This window comes from Nymphaea colorata, chromosome 6, assembly GCF_008831285.2.
Source record: "Nymphaea colorata isolate Beijing-Zhang1983 chromosome 6, ASM883128v2, whole genome shotgun sequence".
Taxonomy (NCBI): Eukaryota; Viridiplantae; Streptophyta; class Magnoliopsida; order Nymphaeales; family Nymphaeaceae; genus Nymphaea; species Nymphaea colorata.
In genome coordinates this window covers 6,923,798-6,940,062 of record NC_045143.1, presented here as the reverse complement: position 1 = coordinate 6,940,062, position 16,265 = coordinate 6,923,798, and the positions used below count along the sequence as shown (strand labels likewise).

The following is a 16,265-nucleotide window of genomic DNA, read 5'->3' as shown; positions in this document are numbered from 1 at the left end:
ATAGTGCACTGTAACTCTTCTACGTCTCAAGATAAGTCTAACGCTATATCTCGCCCCGCCCCAAATGCACCCATTCTCAAAAGCTTGGCCATACTCGTGACCATTGTTGGACCTCATCAGTAAACCACAATAAGACAAAGGCACCAACAAAACAGCCAAAAAGGGGGACTTGGCATATTGTCACCAGAGGTGCGATGACAAAGCTATTCAGCCAAATGGCTAAAACAAACTTAATAATTTCAACCAGTCGTTGAATCTGCTCATCAACATGTCGATCTAGAGATGTCTTTGCCCATAACTTTAGTACTCTTGTTCTTGATTGGTTGGTGATTCCAGTACCAATGACCATATGACCAACCAGCCTATTTCATCTTTTACTTTTGAAGAAATCAAATCTGTTTTCACCCTGAAGGGATTCGTCATTTGGGCCACCGGTAAAAGGCACATGAAATTTCTAAATCATGGTGAACAGTTACAAGTTATTCAAGTTCCTAAAATCTCCACAAATCTCTTGCAGTAAGATGACACAAACACATAATTGTGTAACTATTTTTTCTTCGTATGATGTTGTTTTTGAGGATGCAACAATAAAGAAGGAGATTGGTAAAATCATTCAACAAGATGGATTACACTTTCCTGAATATAAGAGCTTTGCTTTATTTAGTTGTTCCTCTTCACATGGATTGTTTGATTTATGGCACTATTATTTAGGATATACTTCTCAAAATATTGTTTGAATGTTGTTTCCGAAGCTTTCTTACTCTACTCACTCATGTGATGCTTGTGAATTTGCAAAGTCTACTAAGTTACCGTCCAATCATACTGCTCACTAGTGTGATGTATTCTTTGTCCTTGTTCGCTCTGACATGTGGGAACCAATGACTAATGAAGTTTGCTCCCATGACCAAAATGAACTCTATGGAATTGGTCGTCGATAGCTGCAAATAGAAACTGGGACACTTTTCATCTGGACATAAAAAATGCATTCTGGAATGGCAGTTTAGGAGAAATATATATGAATCCACCACTAGGCATCAACAATAAGGAAGGCTTTGTCTGTAAGTTGGAAAAATTGGTCTCTAGCAATCTCCTCAAGCTTGGTTCTCTAAATTGAATAGTTTTCTCACCAATATTGCGTTCAAGAAAAGCTCCAACTAAACCATGCTTACTTCCTATACTAGTCAAGACACCACTATTCTGCTCTTGTATGTAGATGACATTATTGTCACCATAGATAACAAAGATCAAATGTAGAAAGTTAAATCTATTCTCCATGATAACTTGAAGTCAAAGACTTGGGGGAGCTGAGACATTTTTTTGTAAATCGATGATACTTGAAGTCAATTGCAAGCTAAGAAAGGATGATGGTGAGCCCATTCAAGATTCAACGACTAATTGAAAAATTGATTTAATTAATAGTAACTAGACTGAACGTCACTTTGTCGTCAACCTGATAAGTCAGTATATGCAGGACCATATATCATCTATTTGGAAGCAACTCATCATATTTTATAGTACTCAGAGGCATGTCTAGGTAAAGGAGTTCTAACATAAAGAAATAATATCCGATGTGACTGGGTATAGAAATGCAGACTACGTAGGTGATCAAAATGATAAAAGATCATTTATTGGATTTTGTACATTTGTAGGGAAAAGAGTAAAACACAAAACAGATTGCGGTGGCCAGATCTAGTGTGGGGCACAATACAGAGTAATGGCAGAGCAATGGCAGCATGTGCCAGTGAACTTGTTTGGTTAAAGTTACTTTTTCAAGACATGGGAGAAAAAATTGAACCAATAAATCTCTTTTGAGACAACATGGTAACGATTTACATTGGTGTAAACCCTTTGTTTCATGAACAGACAAAGTATATCGAGGTTTATTATCATTTTGTTTGTTATAAGACTTAGGACAAAGTCATATGCAATCCTCATGTTCACATTCAAGAGCAACTGGCAGATGTATTTACAAAGGCGATGGTGAAGAACCATCACAAGTGGATTAGTACTAAGATGGGACTGACCAATGTCAGCTCACCAACTTGAGGGGGAGATTGTTGGCAACTGTTAGTCCACCTCTTATACAAAAAAAACTGTCATACACTAAATCAAGGAATAAGTATGGAGGTGTTCCTCAACCAAGGTTGTGGATAATAAATAGAGTTTCTTTTTATTGTATAATGGTGTAAAATGAGCAGAAAAAATTAAAGAAAAATCCTATCAAGGAGTTTTCACTATGGATGTAAGGCAAGAAGACTAACTTGATTTGTCTCAGCTTCTCGTAAGTAATTTGTCTTGCAGCCAAAGGGAAACTACATACATTGCATTAGCAAAAGTAAAATAAAAAAATAAAAAATGTACTTCTCCTAACTGAGTAAATTAAAGGTTAAAATCGATTAACTTGATTTGTCTCGATAGGTGGTGGGAACGGATGGCAGTTACGGCGTCAACATTGAGGCCAGACTGCGGGCCCTCTTAATTTTATGTCACCACGTGAGGGCAACGCGATTGCAGGAGACATGGGATGGCCCATCCTTTTTTCTTCAACATTTCTCATTTATGTGATGTGCGATCGAGAGGAAGATGTGGGGGCTGCGCTGGACTTCTCTTCACTGCTCGACCGTCAAAAATTGATTCTGCAAGTTGGGTTGGGATGAAAGGGTTGGCGATGCATTTTTACAGCGGCAGATCGTGCAAGGAAGGACACAAACACATGATCCAACGGTGAACCTTCCGTCTTCCTAGCTAGTAAGTGTGTTCTTTGTTGTAATGAATAATACCTGTTTGGATATTATCCATTTATTTAATATTTATGCGCGAGTACTTGACATTTGCATAAAGTGTTGGTTAGAAGAAGGCAATCAGTAGTTGGAAATGTCGTCGGTGGCCATTTGCTTGTTCATCATCCAAAGGCAATCAGTTACTTTCGAAGCTCTTTATAACATAGTGGTGTGTGTGGGGCTTACAAGGAACGATGCAATGTATATGGAAGACTCCGAGATGATATCACATGCATAATCAATGCTTCGTCATCTGCCTGCAATTGCCAAATCGTGATCTCTCTGCAATCTCTCTCTCTCTCTCTCTCTCTCTCTCTCTCTCTCTCTCTCGCACATTTAGAAAAGAAAAACTATATTGTTTTACCATTTTGCAAAGAGGTCCGCTTTTCTGTTAATTGTCAAGTATTACCTGCATTGGTTCACACGCTTTATTACGTTTCAAACGAAGGCTAGTTTTAATTTTTTGCATGTTCGAATGTTGGAGAATATATAATAGTTGCTTATTTGCATTAAGAAGCACTGACTGGTAGAAAAAGATGTAGGGGGACCATATGTATGAGGGTTTCCGTAAACCTTATCTTACCTTTGTGCCAACTAATGCTTGAATAATATAACAATAATTTGTTTTCTACTTTTTCAAAATTTAGAAGGAGATCAATATGAAAAAATATATGCAGATCTATACGAGGCAAATAATATATATTGAATGTTTACAAATGGGAAACCAATATTTAATTATATGATGGTCTTAGAATGCTCAATGTTTGTTTAAAAAGCTTTACCAAATTTCTCGATCTAAGTGGACTCGGATATACCAATACACCACCCCCACCTCTCCTCATCCTTCTCAAATTAATTTATGAACCCAGTCAAATTTGACTTGGTGACTCGTCGATAAATTAATTTAAATATTTATTAATACACCGAGACTTTTCAAAGTGATAAAGCCTCACGTACCAGCTTGACTAGATTGTACATGTACTTCATGAATAGGACAGTTCAATGATGTAACGTGTAATAAATCTTTGGATGGCTAAAGTTTAAAAATTTATTACCTAACCACTGTTTATAGATAGTAGGGCAATGGTTTATGATAGTTTTGGTAATGAATTATGATGAATTTTTAAATTTTAGCTGGCTATGATGCAACCATGAATTCAGAACATGGTACATTTACTATTCTCAAATATATATAATATATAATTTTTAAAAAAATGATATTGTTTGTGTCTAGATTAGCATTTTTTGTTTGGCTATGAGAACTCGGCCTATAAATTTAATATTCTTTGCAAGTTGTTGGAAACGGATATTTTCTATTAACTAAAGATTTAACTTTTGATTTCCATTATGAGCCATTTTTTTTTTTATATATGGGAGTTAAAAGTTCAAATGCACATAGAGACCGGGGTGGAGGCAAGTTTTTTTTGTTTGGGAAGGTGAATCTCCAAGGACTAACTATGTGCATATAACTGTCAGCGTTTACTACCTCCGCAGCTATGTTTTGTATTCAACTAGTCATCTGCCTCCCTCCCAGTACTCTTTCTCCATACGGCAAGTCAATGCTTCAGACGAGGGCGTGGTCCTCAACTCCTTCTGAAAAGCATGAAAAAGTTTCAAGCTTTAGTTTTTCAATGCTTCTGAAAACATGTAGTAGTAGCAGAACATGCCCATAGAGTTTCTCAATTGTGTGTGTGAAGGCGCAAAATCGTTGGCAAGCGTAAGCTCTTTTGTTTGTAAAGTACATCTCTCTACATTAGATTCCTGAGAAAGGCCTTGGCCGCTTTAATTTTAAATTGTTGTAGTGCAAAAGATGCATATATCACACTATATAAAATATTGCCACAAATATTTTTCAGATCCGTCTGATGCATCATAACGTGATGTGGCCTTGCTTGTCACGGAGGAAATTCCAAGGTTAGTGATGCAGTTCTTGCATCGGTCATCCCACTTTAGTAACGCATTAGACTCCAACAAAAAATGGAGAAAAAGTGCAAGACAGGAATTTATGTCACTGTAGACGTCTAAAGATGTAAATCACTCAGTGTCACTTTTCTTGTGATGAATTCATTTAAAAAAAAAAATCTAATTGAAAACAATGGAAAAGGAAAATTGGTTATAAAGCTACTTTGTGTTCCCGGATGGCACCGATCAATTCTGCTGTACTAAGTGTCACCTGATTAGGAAGACCTCCTAAGCTCAAATGGGACCAAACATCGGATAACCAGCCCCTTTGTTGCAGGGAAGGGAGGACTCCACTTTTATCCCAACCTCTAGGACATGTTTGGCAACAATAACATACTGTCCTATGTATCTATCATAAAAAAAAAAGAGACAATTTCATGTAATGCTATATAACAAGTGTTCCATGAATCTAGGCCACTTTTTTAAGTAGTTTTATGAGACAGTAATATTGTGTTACCATTCCAAACAGCTTCTTAAGCATTGATTGGCAATGGAAATAGAAAAAAAAATCTAAAAAATATTATAATATGTTATTTCATGACTTTGTCCGATTGTGAAGCACATTCACGAAAGAATTTGTTAATGTTCTTATTACCATGGGGCCCTAATGCCCAATAGACCAATTAAAGTAATTTTTCTCATAATATATTAGAGCCACTCAAAGTTTAACATTTTTGCTATAATTTTGTAGTTCTGCACTGCATTGTACTACTGGCTTTTTGCGGGAGAGAAGTCCTCTTTCTGTCCCCACCTCCTGGCTTCTTGTTTGCACGACGTGAGAAACAAGGTAAGAAGCCTGACCTTAGTTTCCTATCTCCTTCGTTGTAAGGATGGAGACCACACAGCGTTTTATTTGGAATAATGAGCTCTCGATTTGGTTGGGCGCTTATGCGTGAGAAAAGGGCTGGATGGTAGTCTGCTTCTTGAACAGCTGTGGAGCCCGTGCTTCTTGCTTTAGTTATCTGTCAAGTCAAGTAGTTATAACAACACAAGCGATTATTAGATCCTGGACGGCATCAACCTTTCATCTCTTTGCCGGGCTATTTATGAGCCTTGATACGTTAGCTTAATTTCCCTATCTCCTTGGTTGGTAAAGATGGAAACCACCACACATGAAATTATAATTTATTTGAACAACGAGAAACCACCACACATGAAATTATAATTTATTTGAACAACGAGAAACCACCACACATGAAATTATAATTTATTTGAACAACGATCTCTGCATTTTAATGTTTGTTCACAATTTTTTCCACTGGTCATATGCCATACCATACCAGTAACTAGGAGTAGAGACTGTTGGAGTGTGGAACCTGATGTTTACTTAGTAGGCTTCTCTAATTTCTAAAATCTTTTTGTAAGGGAAGTCATGTAATTTTGTATTTTGTGGGTGTGCTTAATCTCCATGTTTAATAATCCATGGTGGCCGAGTGAAGTCAACAGCAAGGTCGTGCAAATAGATGCCAAGCAATGTGGAGCCCCCGCTTCTTGCTTTACAACCAAACCACGGAATCTTGACTTTACAAGAGGATCGCGGGGCTCTTTGAAGCACTTGAAAAGGAACCCTGGACACCGTCCACCTTGGTTCAAAGAAAAAGTAACCAGAAGCTTCAAATTCAGTGCCCTTCTCTCCCTCCACCCCTCTAGGAGTCAACTATCAGCATTGACTTCACTATAGTTCATCTGCATCCTCCCCTCATATGTCTCTCCGCACGCACATGTTAAAGAAAGGCAGAGGAACTGCTGGTTATATGAAGGCTCTGGATCGATCCTCTTAGAAGAGAGAGAGAGAGTATTGCGGAGAGAGGGATGTACACGGTTTATTCTTTCTGCTCTGTTGTGCTGCTGTCCTCTTACTGGGAGGATCACAAACAGGTATTCAAACGTTCTCTCTTCTTAATTCGAGTCTTTCCCATCAGTTGAACGACTCTCTCCTGATAATCCAGTTAATTAGACAAATTACGGCCACAACCTTCTCTAAACACTTGAATATGTAATCGTTTACCGGAAATTCCTTCTCATCTTCCTGCAGAAATAATCTTCTTCAATAGATAATATAGATAAGTTCTTTTGGAAGGGAAGATCCTCGTATGCTTGACCATGACCACGACCGGATATAGCAGAAGCTTGCCGGCAAGCTGAATTACGATTCAGGCGGTGAACTGCAAGCTGGCAAGTCTTGCTGCCTCCAGACCAAAATAACCTTTTGAGCCATCCTATGCCCTCTTTTTTCTTTAATGAAGAAATAAAATTTTACTCGATTTCTGGCAGTCGTTGTAGTGCTTTATACTACATTTGGATCTCATCGATCTGTTCTTCTGTTTTTAATAAGTGATTAGTATATTTAACTTTATTGAATTTGTTTACAGCTTGAAAAGAAATTTTACCCTTCTGCTATTGGTTTCCAATTTATGAACAAGTCACCCAAAAGCACTTACAATTGCAGTTATTCGCCTTAAGCACCTGATTTTGCTAGCGGAGACTTCCAACAGTTGATCTTCACCTTGCCCCACTAAATTTTCAAAACATTTTTGTAAAAAGGAGTAGTACGGTTTCTGGTTCCGCTTCTGTTGCCAATCACTACGAGTGAACAGAAATTTGAAGCTTTTCGTCCCGGATGTCTTTGGACTAGTCCCTTTCTCACAGGCGTTTTAAACAGTAACATATTATTGCGTGACCAACCCCTGGTCTCAGACATGTTTAATTTGGTAGAAAGACATTAAACTTGGTAATTCTGCCTTTTCTTTTTCTTGATTTCGATACAATTGGTAATTAAATTTCTGAAAGATCATTAGTTCAGATACCTCTTCTGGTAGCCGACATGCATAATTTGCTGGAGATGGAGTTGCGTGACACCCCTTTACACTTACAAATATACCAAAGGGGAAAAAAAAGGCGGTGGGGTATTTTCGATAATTTTGTTAAAATTGTATATTTTAATCTTTGGGGTTAGGTTAGTTTTGAATTTTTTTATAAAAAATATACATTTTAAAATTTTAATGTCTTTATAAACATTCAAAGCTTTTTTTTTTTTTTTTACTTAAATAAGTAATTGATCACCCTGTGCACAATTTTGCCTCCGGGTGTGCACATAATACAATTTGGCAGCAGGTTTATGAACATCGATTGTTGACTAACGGAGACTGCTACGTAACAGCACTGAACTTCAGTCCAGTTCATCTGGAGGTCCTTCCTATGATCTACACTTATATATTAAAGAATCGGAGAGGAGTTGCTGGATATTCAGAGGCTCTGACATTGTAAGAGCTAGGACATAGAAAAGTTGCGGAAAAGATGATGGATGCTCATGGTTTCTTCTTTATGTTCAGCTGTGCGGTTGCCCTGTTACTAGTAGGAGCACAAGAAGGTAATCCCGCTCTCTTTCTCAAGTTCTAGAGATGCTTCCTCACCTATTCTACCCGATAATCTAGTTGGACAAATTAAGGCCATGGCTTTCTCTGAGGACGCTTATACAGAATGTTTTACAGGAAATTCCTGTTGAGAGACATCACGTCTCTCTTGGAAAAATTCAGGAGAATCAAGAGGCAATGTGCCTCCTTTTTGCTAGTCGGTGGGCTAATGACTAGACATATTAAAAAAAAATATATTGTAGAATGAGGTGGAACCTTCACCACCGACTTTCTCAACCCATATAAATAGAGGTGCTGGCCTTCTAGGTTTTAAGCAGTTATGGCTTGAGCATTTGTGACTCGAGCAAGTGAGAAGCTCACTTGGTGAGCTTAGTAGAATCACAAGTGACTTTGATTGAGAGTCAAGTGATTTTAAAGTGTTCGTGCGCTCACTTTGTGAGCAAGTAAAGTGGGTACTGCTCCTTGCATGTAATGGAGTCAATCTGCTCAATTATTCGTGAGCTTTGGAATGAGTTCTTGTAAGCATTTTATCTTTAATGATAGTTGTTTATTAGTAAACGTGTTGCCTGATTAAGGTCACTTTGTGGAATTAGTTAATTATGTTATTGAGATTTGGATAAAGGATTTTATCAAATGTGTTATTTTGGACGTGAAGACTCTGCCAGATTTTTTCCACTAAAATTGGTCGAGTATACAATTATTCGGGTCTACATCTAAATAATGTTTTGGGCCCACATTTGTCCCTACAATTCCTTTTCTTGGAATCTCTTTTCTTCACATTCTTGACGATGAGATGCAGCAAAAGTTGCAGACAAGCTGACCTGCCGAGTGAACTGCAAACCGAAGCTTCCAGACTATTGTCATAAATATTGTTTGGTTTTTCTTGGTTATTTTTCAGCAAAATTGTTTTTCTCAAAAAAAATCATCATTTGGTTTAGGTTTTGTTTGGTCATCATCGATGTATTTTGAAGGAGCAGGAAAAGAGCCATCGACATACCTCATAAGATCACTAACCATGGCACATTGGATTGAAATTGCCACAATAGATAATTAGTTCGGTCCATTTTGACAGCAAACAAGGCTTGAGCATGCATTTCACTGCGTAACAGGAGTAGCAAGAGCTGCTACCTCTATTGATGTGGAGCCACTCGTGTTTGCTACCTCCATGACCACGCAATCGAACTGTTCAAACAAGGCTCTGATAGCCGATTATTTGCGCACTCCTGTAATGATCAAAATACACTTGTTTAAGCAAAAAAAAAAAACTTTTTTAAAAAAGAAAAAAGGATTATGAAAAAAATTAAAGGTTTAAAATGTCCACTTTTTAAAAAAAGTTTCAAAAATGCACCAACCCCCTTTCTTTCCCCCAGTTATGTGCACACTCCTGTGCACAAGTGTAATGATAAAAGTACACTTGTTTAAGTAAAAAAAAAAAATCTTAAAAAGAGAAAAATGGGTTATTAAAAATTAAAAGTCTAAAATGTACATTTCTTAAAAAGTGTTTCAAAAATGTCCCAACCTCCTTTCTTTCCCATCATTATACATTTATACATGTGCGAAATATAAGGGTGTGCAGGTTGCTCGATATGATAAAAAGAAAAGGGACAAAGCAAGAGAGAGGGAGTGAGTGAGTTGAGTGGTAGTTGCAAGATTGTAAGGAATTTTAAAAAAGAGATGTGTTTTTGAGACTTTTAATTTTTTCATTACCACTTTTGTCCTTACAAAAAATTATTATCCTTTTTATGAACAGGAGTATTGTGGTATTGTTGTCATCATACAGAGTGGTGCACACTTTTTTTTGTTTACGAGAGAGGGTGAGTATTATATAACCAGCTTGGGAGCTGAACCTGATTCGGTGGAGCCGTTTTGATACTCTCACTAACAACCTTTCACGAGGCGTTTTAAACACTACCACATTATTGCATTAGGAATCCAAGCCCTCAGACGTGTTTCCTAATAATACTATTTATTATTATGTTTAGACTACTCCATGAACAGAAAAGACATTAAACTTGACAATTCTACTTTTCTTTTTTTTTTTCTTGATTTCGACAAAAGTAGTAGTAAATTAGTAATTAAATTTCTGAAATTTGGTCGCAGGATTTATCAGCATCGATTGTGGACGAAGCGAGACAGCTAACTACAATTACTCAGACAACCTCCCCTATGTCACCGATGACGGGTACATTGACAGTGGGGTGGACATTCCGCTAGATCCTAAAGAATGGCATTACGGCGAGCGAGGCTTACTCTACGGTGAGATCGTTCCCAAACAACACAAGAAACTGCTATCAGCTGCTTGCGACTGTTGGCACTAAGTATCTTGTCCGGGCCTCCTTCCTTTACGGCAATTATGACGGCCTCAGTGAACTGCCCCGCTTCGACCTCTATCTTGGTGTGAACTTCCTGTATGCGTGCCTCGTGAACACAGGACATGGAACACCTTTCATTTCTGCTTTGAAGCTTCGGCCACTCGATCCAGACATGTATGCCCCCGCCAATAGCTCGCTCTCGCTTGCTTTGAAAACATTCAAGCGAGTAGACGTTGGGGCCAACGATGAGACTGGGTGAGTAGTGTTATTTCTCCCAACGGTAACCGTGCTCTTGTACTTAAAAGGAAACGAAGAGCTGCAACAATTATATATGACATGAATGTCCTGTATCCGGTAGGACGTAACTTTCAGGTTTTCAGGAATTTTGTATCGTCGAAATTTCAGGTCTTATGAGATTCTACTTCAAATATTAGTTTCAAAATCAAAATTTGGTTTTTCATTTGTGTAGCTCACGTCTATTTGGCAAAAATTTTGAAAAATGTACGTTCCTTTATTTTTAATCCAGCATAATTTAAGTGACGTTCTAGATTTAAATCACTGAACCTAGGTACCCGGAAGACCGCTTTGATCGCATATGGGAGCCAGAGTACGACGGTTATGGGACTCCGAACAGCACAACTGAAACAGTGAGTGAGTCTGGTGAACCACTCTTTGGGATGCCGTCGATCGTGATGCAAACTGCTGTCTACTCGAAGGATGAGATCTTGGTGAACTGGACTGGGAGAGTTGACGACATGTTCTACCTCTACTTAGAGTTCGCCGACGTAGTACGACCGGCCGACCCCCAATCGAGGCGGATGAACGTTCTAATGAACGGCCAGGTCTGGGGCAATGCCTCAGTTTCCTACCTCGATAGCAGTGTTCTGTACTCAACTAGTCCGGAAACCGTCTCCCAGTATAAATTCTCCATACGGTCGGACAATGCTTCAGACGAGGGCGCGGTCCTCAACTCCTTCGAGGTCTACAAAGCGCTTACATTCAACAGCTCCGCAACCGACGCCCGAGAAGGTAGATGGTGTTAAAATTTTGCTCTCATTATTACTTCCTCTTCGAAACAGGGGTACACGGTAAGCATACAGTATATTAATAAGCACCTTTGGGTGTGCCGGAACCGATTAGTGTGTGTAAAGTCAAAGGCAAGTATCGACTATTTTGTATTACCCTCGGTCGGTAACTCTCACAAAGTATGGCTATATCGCTCAATACAAATCAAAAGTATTGGTGCAATATTTCAAAGAATGGAACTCAAATGCTTCGTTACGTAACCAGAATTCTGTGTACTGTCAAGATGCATTACACTGCGGTTCCATAATTGTTGTCTAAGTCATGTTTTCCTTTTTTTTTTTCCCCTTTCCTTTCCTAATGACTGGATTAAGGATACTCTGTTTTTCCTTTTGGGTTGAAGTTTTTAGACATGGGGGGGATTCAACACACATAGAGAGGCACTTAGGGGCTGTTTGGCAAGAGTAACAAGTTGTTATTGCATGAATCTATTTCAAAAATTGTAGAAGATTCATTCATGGGACACTTGCACAAGTGTTTTATGAGTCTCTCTCATTTTTTGGGACATATTCATAGAACAATAACATCACATAACTATTACCAAATGACCCCTTCTGGTTCATTTTCTCTTATGCACAATATGGGATTGAATTTGCTACAACGGAAACTTCATTTAAGAAATAAATAAGCTATTACAATGTTATCCGCATGCAATTTGAGACCAGCTTGATAGTTTTCAATGTATACTAAACAACCGTGGTGAATCTAATCTGGAAGGAAGTTTTGACCAGATTTTTTAATTGAATGTTTACACCTTTGCGAATTTTTTCTCCTTTTGTAAATTCTCCATCCTCTATGTGCAGTTAGTGCTCTTCAGAAAATCAAAGAGTTGTACAATCTAAAGAAACACTGGCAGGGAGATCCTTGTCTTCCTGTTTCTCCTTGGGATGGTCTGACCTGTGACAATGCTTCAACACCACGAATATTGACTTTGTGAGTCTTCTGCTTGTTTGCGGAATGGTTGACAGCTCCATGTTTTTTCTTGGAAAGTAATGTACCATCTGACATTTCATTTGCAGGGATATTTCTAATAGTGAGCTGAATGGTTCTATTGCTCAACAAATTTTTGAACTGACATCACTTAAAACATTGTGAGTTTGTCAAACACTAATTAGCTGCTTTAAGTTGCAACACGTAAAGTTTGTGAACTCAACTAACTTCACTGCTGTCACTGTTGTTGCTTTAAATTCATTGTTCGTTAGGAACTTGTCAAGGAACAACCTGTATGGACCAGTGCCAACATTTTTGCAAGACCTCCAAAATTTGATCAACATGTGAGAAGCTTCTTTAGGTTAAGATGGTGTGGTTGTAAAATTATTTAATTCTTATGACACATTTGGTGTGCAAATCCAGTGATCTGTCAATGAACGATCTCTCTGGATCAATCCCTCCTGGCTTGCAACAAAAAAATAAAACGGGAGTACTCATACTAAGGTTTGCACAAACTTGAAAAAGAATAATGTGATAAGTTTGTCTTTCGTCCGGTAATGCTAACTAAATCATCTTTTCTTCTTTTTCTTTTCCTCGTTGAAGAATTGAAGGCAATCCTCGGATTTGTCAGGAAAATCAATGCGGCCAAGATGAAAAGGGCAGGAAGCATTTAATTGTGATTCTGGTTGTGGTATCTCTTGTTAGTGCAACCACAATTCTTCTTATGGTGGTAACTGCAGTGATCAAGCGAAGAAACCAGGGTGAGTTTCTCTCTACATGCCAGCAAGGATTTAGCATGCATAGATGAACATATCACAAGCACTCTATATATATATATATATCCCTCTTTCCCTCTCTCTCTCTCTCTCTCTCTCTCTCTCTCTCTCTCTACATATATATATATATATATATATATATATATATATATATATATATATATATATAGAGAGAGAGAGAGAGAGAGAGGTATTATATACTGCACGAAGGGATGAAACAAATTCTTAGATACGTTGTTTAATTTAACCAAAAGTACGTTAATGACTGCATATGGAAACAAATTAACTAGTTGGGCTCACTTTGTGAACGGAAGAATCACAATTTTTGTGATGCCAAATGGGATCTAGTTATCAACCAATTCTGCCAGACTTCTAAGGCAGAGCTAGTTAATTACACATGGAATTGATCAACTACATAGGTGGAAGGGGAAATACAAATTCAATCAAGGAAATTTGTTCTCCATCTTGTGATTTGAATCTCACCGCTGCTGGTCCAGCAAGTTAGAAGGTCAATTCGTTTCCATATGACTCTGTATTCATGCCTATACAATAAGATACATCACATTCTAACAATTCCTTCAACTCTTCTGACATAGACAAGCCTGGAGAAGGTGGGCCTCCACAAGCAAACAGACAAATGGTAGACAGTCTTTCGGGACAACATGCAAGATTGGGATCCGGCAAAAGTTGCACTTTCACTTACTCCCAAGTAATGGAAATGACGAACAACTTTGAAAAAGTTATTGGTAGAGGAGGGTCTGGCACTGTCTTCTATGGACGCCTCAAAGATGGACACGAAGTCGCAGTTAAGAAGCTGTCCTCAAGATTTGTTGAACGAGGAACCATGGAATTTGCTACTGAGGTTTGTATGGTGAAAAGAAAATATTTGGAAAAAAGCATTGCAAGCACTCGTAAACTACTGGTCAACAGTGATCTCTTACATGTGATTGCAGGTTAAGATGCTGATGCAAGTTCACTGCAGACATTTAACACCCTTTGTTGGGTACTGTGATGATGAAAAAGCATTGATCCTCGTTTACGAGTACATGTCTAATGGAAACCTTCAGAAACTACTTTCAGGTATATATGTCTACAAGTGCCTGCTTTGGTCCATATTATTCTGACTGAAAACCAGTATTGACAGACCACCTATATTTGTTCAACTCACTTTCAAACACCAAAGTATTCGCTTTCTGGCATTTTATCATTTATTGTGCTCTTGGGATGCTTGACATGTGTTGAGAACGAAAAGATTCAGTTTCAGATTTTCGAAAAACTCAAGGACAGTATCTTTTACAGAAGAAGCGGCTGATGCGTTGAACTGGCAACAACGGTTGAACATTGCTTTGGGTGCAGCAAAAGGTTAGCGCCTAATCCTCTGAACAATTTCATATTCCTTGTACATGGTTTGATCTTTGTCTTCAACTTTTTGTGCTATCCAAATACTTAAAATGGGATACAAATTTGAGGATGCAGGCCTAGATTACTTGCACTCAGGATGTAGACCGGCATTCATTCACAGGGATGTGAAGTCAAGCAACATTCTAATTAATGAGAATTTTGAAGCAAAAATTGCAGATTTTGGGCTATCAAAGGCTGTTGTCTCAGATGAGGTTACACATATTACAACTGTTGTTGCAGGCACAGCTGGATATCTGGACCCTGAGTATGTTATTGTCCTCATGAAATGAAGATTAATTTAGTCAATCAATTCTGCTTTGAATCTTTTGGGTGGCCTATTTAAATCAAGGTTTAAATCAACCATGAATTGTCTTATTAAGTTCAGTTCCTAGATTGTTCTGGTAAACCATAGATAATCCTCCATAACTAGCTTATGGTCTCGGACAACTTCACATAAGTACATGTCCTTGAGAGGATACTGACTATGTCCAATTTGATGCAAGAACCCATCCTGGTATGGTTTGTGCATTTTTCCAGAGCACTAAGTGTGCAATTACTTACAATCTCTAAATTCCTCTTTAGCATTAGTTTCTATTTCCCACAAGGATATGTTGGGAGTTAGGATCCCTACCTTTATAGGGTCAGCTCCTCATTCAATACTACTCACAAACAGGGGAGATGAGTTCCTTTGGCTTTATGTGTTTCTGCAACACGATCCTATTCTTTTTTCTTTTTGTTCTTTGTTTTTTCCAATCCTTTGGTGGAATGAAAGACTAATTTCATTAAAATGACTTGATCGCTAAGCCTTTTTTGTGTATTTAGGTACTGTTATACCAACAAAGTTACTGAGAAGAGTGACGTGTATGGATTTGGGGTTGTCCTGTTTGAGCTCTGACAGAATTGCAACGACCAAAAGAAGATCAATATGGCAACTATTGGCAAGGAAATAAAGTTGGGCAACGGTCATCAATTAACGTATACATTGTTTATGGAAATTTCTCAAATTTCCTTTCCTTTTAATATTCCCTTGATGTATAAAGACAAGTGTATCAGCAGTGGTGAATATATCATCATATTGGTCTCTCTTGCTCGTGGATGTAGGCTGCAAAGCTGAACCACGTAAACCGTGTGCCATTCTTTCTCTCCACCTCCTTCTTTTCTAATCATTGTCTCAGTTTATCATGGTATCAGAGCATAAGAAGATCATATGAGACAAACACCATCAAGCTTCAAACAGTGAGTCATTATGGAGCAAGAAAGGGAAACCAGGAATGACAACGATGAAGCCACCATCATTCAAACCAGCGATGGGTCGATGCATAAGATTGTCGTTCATGAACAAGGTAACCCCAATCTCAAAATTACTCACACCTTGCTTGATGGTTTCAACTATTTGCCATGGTCTAAGGCAGTTACACGATTTCTTAGTGGAAAATCTAAGTTGGATTATATTGACGGTAGTATAAAAAAACCTGCCATTAATGATCCAAAATACAAGGAATGGAGGTCCACCAACGACACTGTAGCATCTTGGCTCATAAATTCTATGGAGCCCAAGATCGCAACAAGTTTTACCTTCTTAGAAACCGCCGAAGAAGTTTGGCAAGGGGCCAAAGACCTTTATGGAGAACAATACAATACTGCCCG

At 38.2% G+C, this 16,265-nt stretch overlaps 1 protein-coding gene across 2 annotated transcripts; it reads left to right on the top strand.

Annotated features, from left to right (window-relative positions):
• The first annotated feature begins 6,325 nt into the window (after positions 1 to 6,325).
• On the top strand, positions 6,326 to 15,581 carry LOC116256659 (putative leucine-rich repeat receptor-like protein kinase At2g19210). Of its 2 annotated transcripts, XM_031633058.2 has the most exons (14): positions 6,326 to 6,620; positions 7,903 to 8,112; positions 10,217 to 10,683; positions 10,997 to 11,457; positions 12,315 to 12,444; positions 12,531 to 12,602; positions 12,714 to 12,785; positions 12,865 to 12,945; positions 13,045 to 13,202; positions 13,814 to 14,079; positions 14,171 to 14,297; positions 14,517 to 14,579; positions 14,694 to 14,883; positions 15,441 to 15,581. In XM_031633058.2, the coding sequence occupies exons 3-14, from the start codon at positions 10,601 to 10,603 to the stop codon at positions 15,511 to 15,513; spliced, it is 1,776 nt and encodes a 591-aa protein (XP_031488918.1). In that variant the 5' UTR covers positions 6,326 to 6,620; positions 7,903 to 8,112; positions 10,217 to 10,600; the 3' UTR covers positions 15,514 to 15,581. The 2 variants fall into 2 exon arrangements, with proteins under 2 accessions (XP_031488918.1, XP_031488922.1); XM_031633062.2 differs by lacking the exon at positions 15,441 to 15,581 and having other exon boundaries at positions 14,476 to 14,579; positions 14,694 to 14,827.
• The last annotated feature ends 684 nt before the right edge of the window (positions 15,582 to 16,265 follow it).

What these genes read in the sequence shown, in the direction of transcription:
- LOC116256659 (XM_031633058.2), top strand. Translation starts at nt 10,601, where the DNA reads ATGTATGCCCCCGCCAATAGCTCGCTCTCGCTTGCTTTGAAAACATTC. An exon ending in CTGACATCACTTAAAACATT is followed by an intron (nt 12,603 to 12,713) that starts GTGAGTTTGTCA and finishes ATTGTTCGTTAG; the next exon opens with GAACTTGTCAAGGAACAACC. An exon ending in ACGGGAGTACTCATACTAAG is followed by an intron (nt 12,946 to 13,044) that starts GTTTGCACAAAC and finishes TCCTCGTTGAAG; the next exon opens with AATTGAAGGCAATCCTCGGA.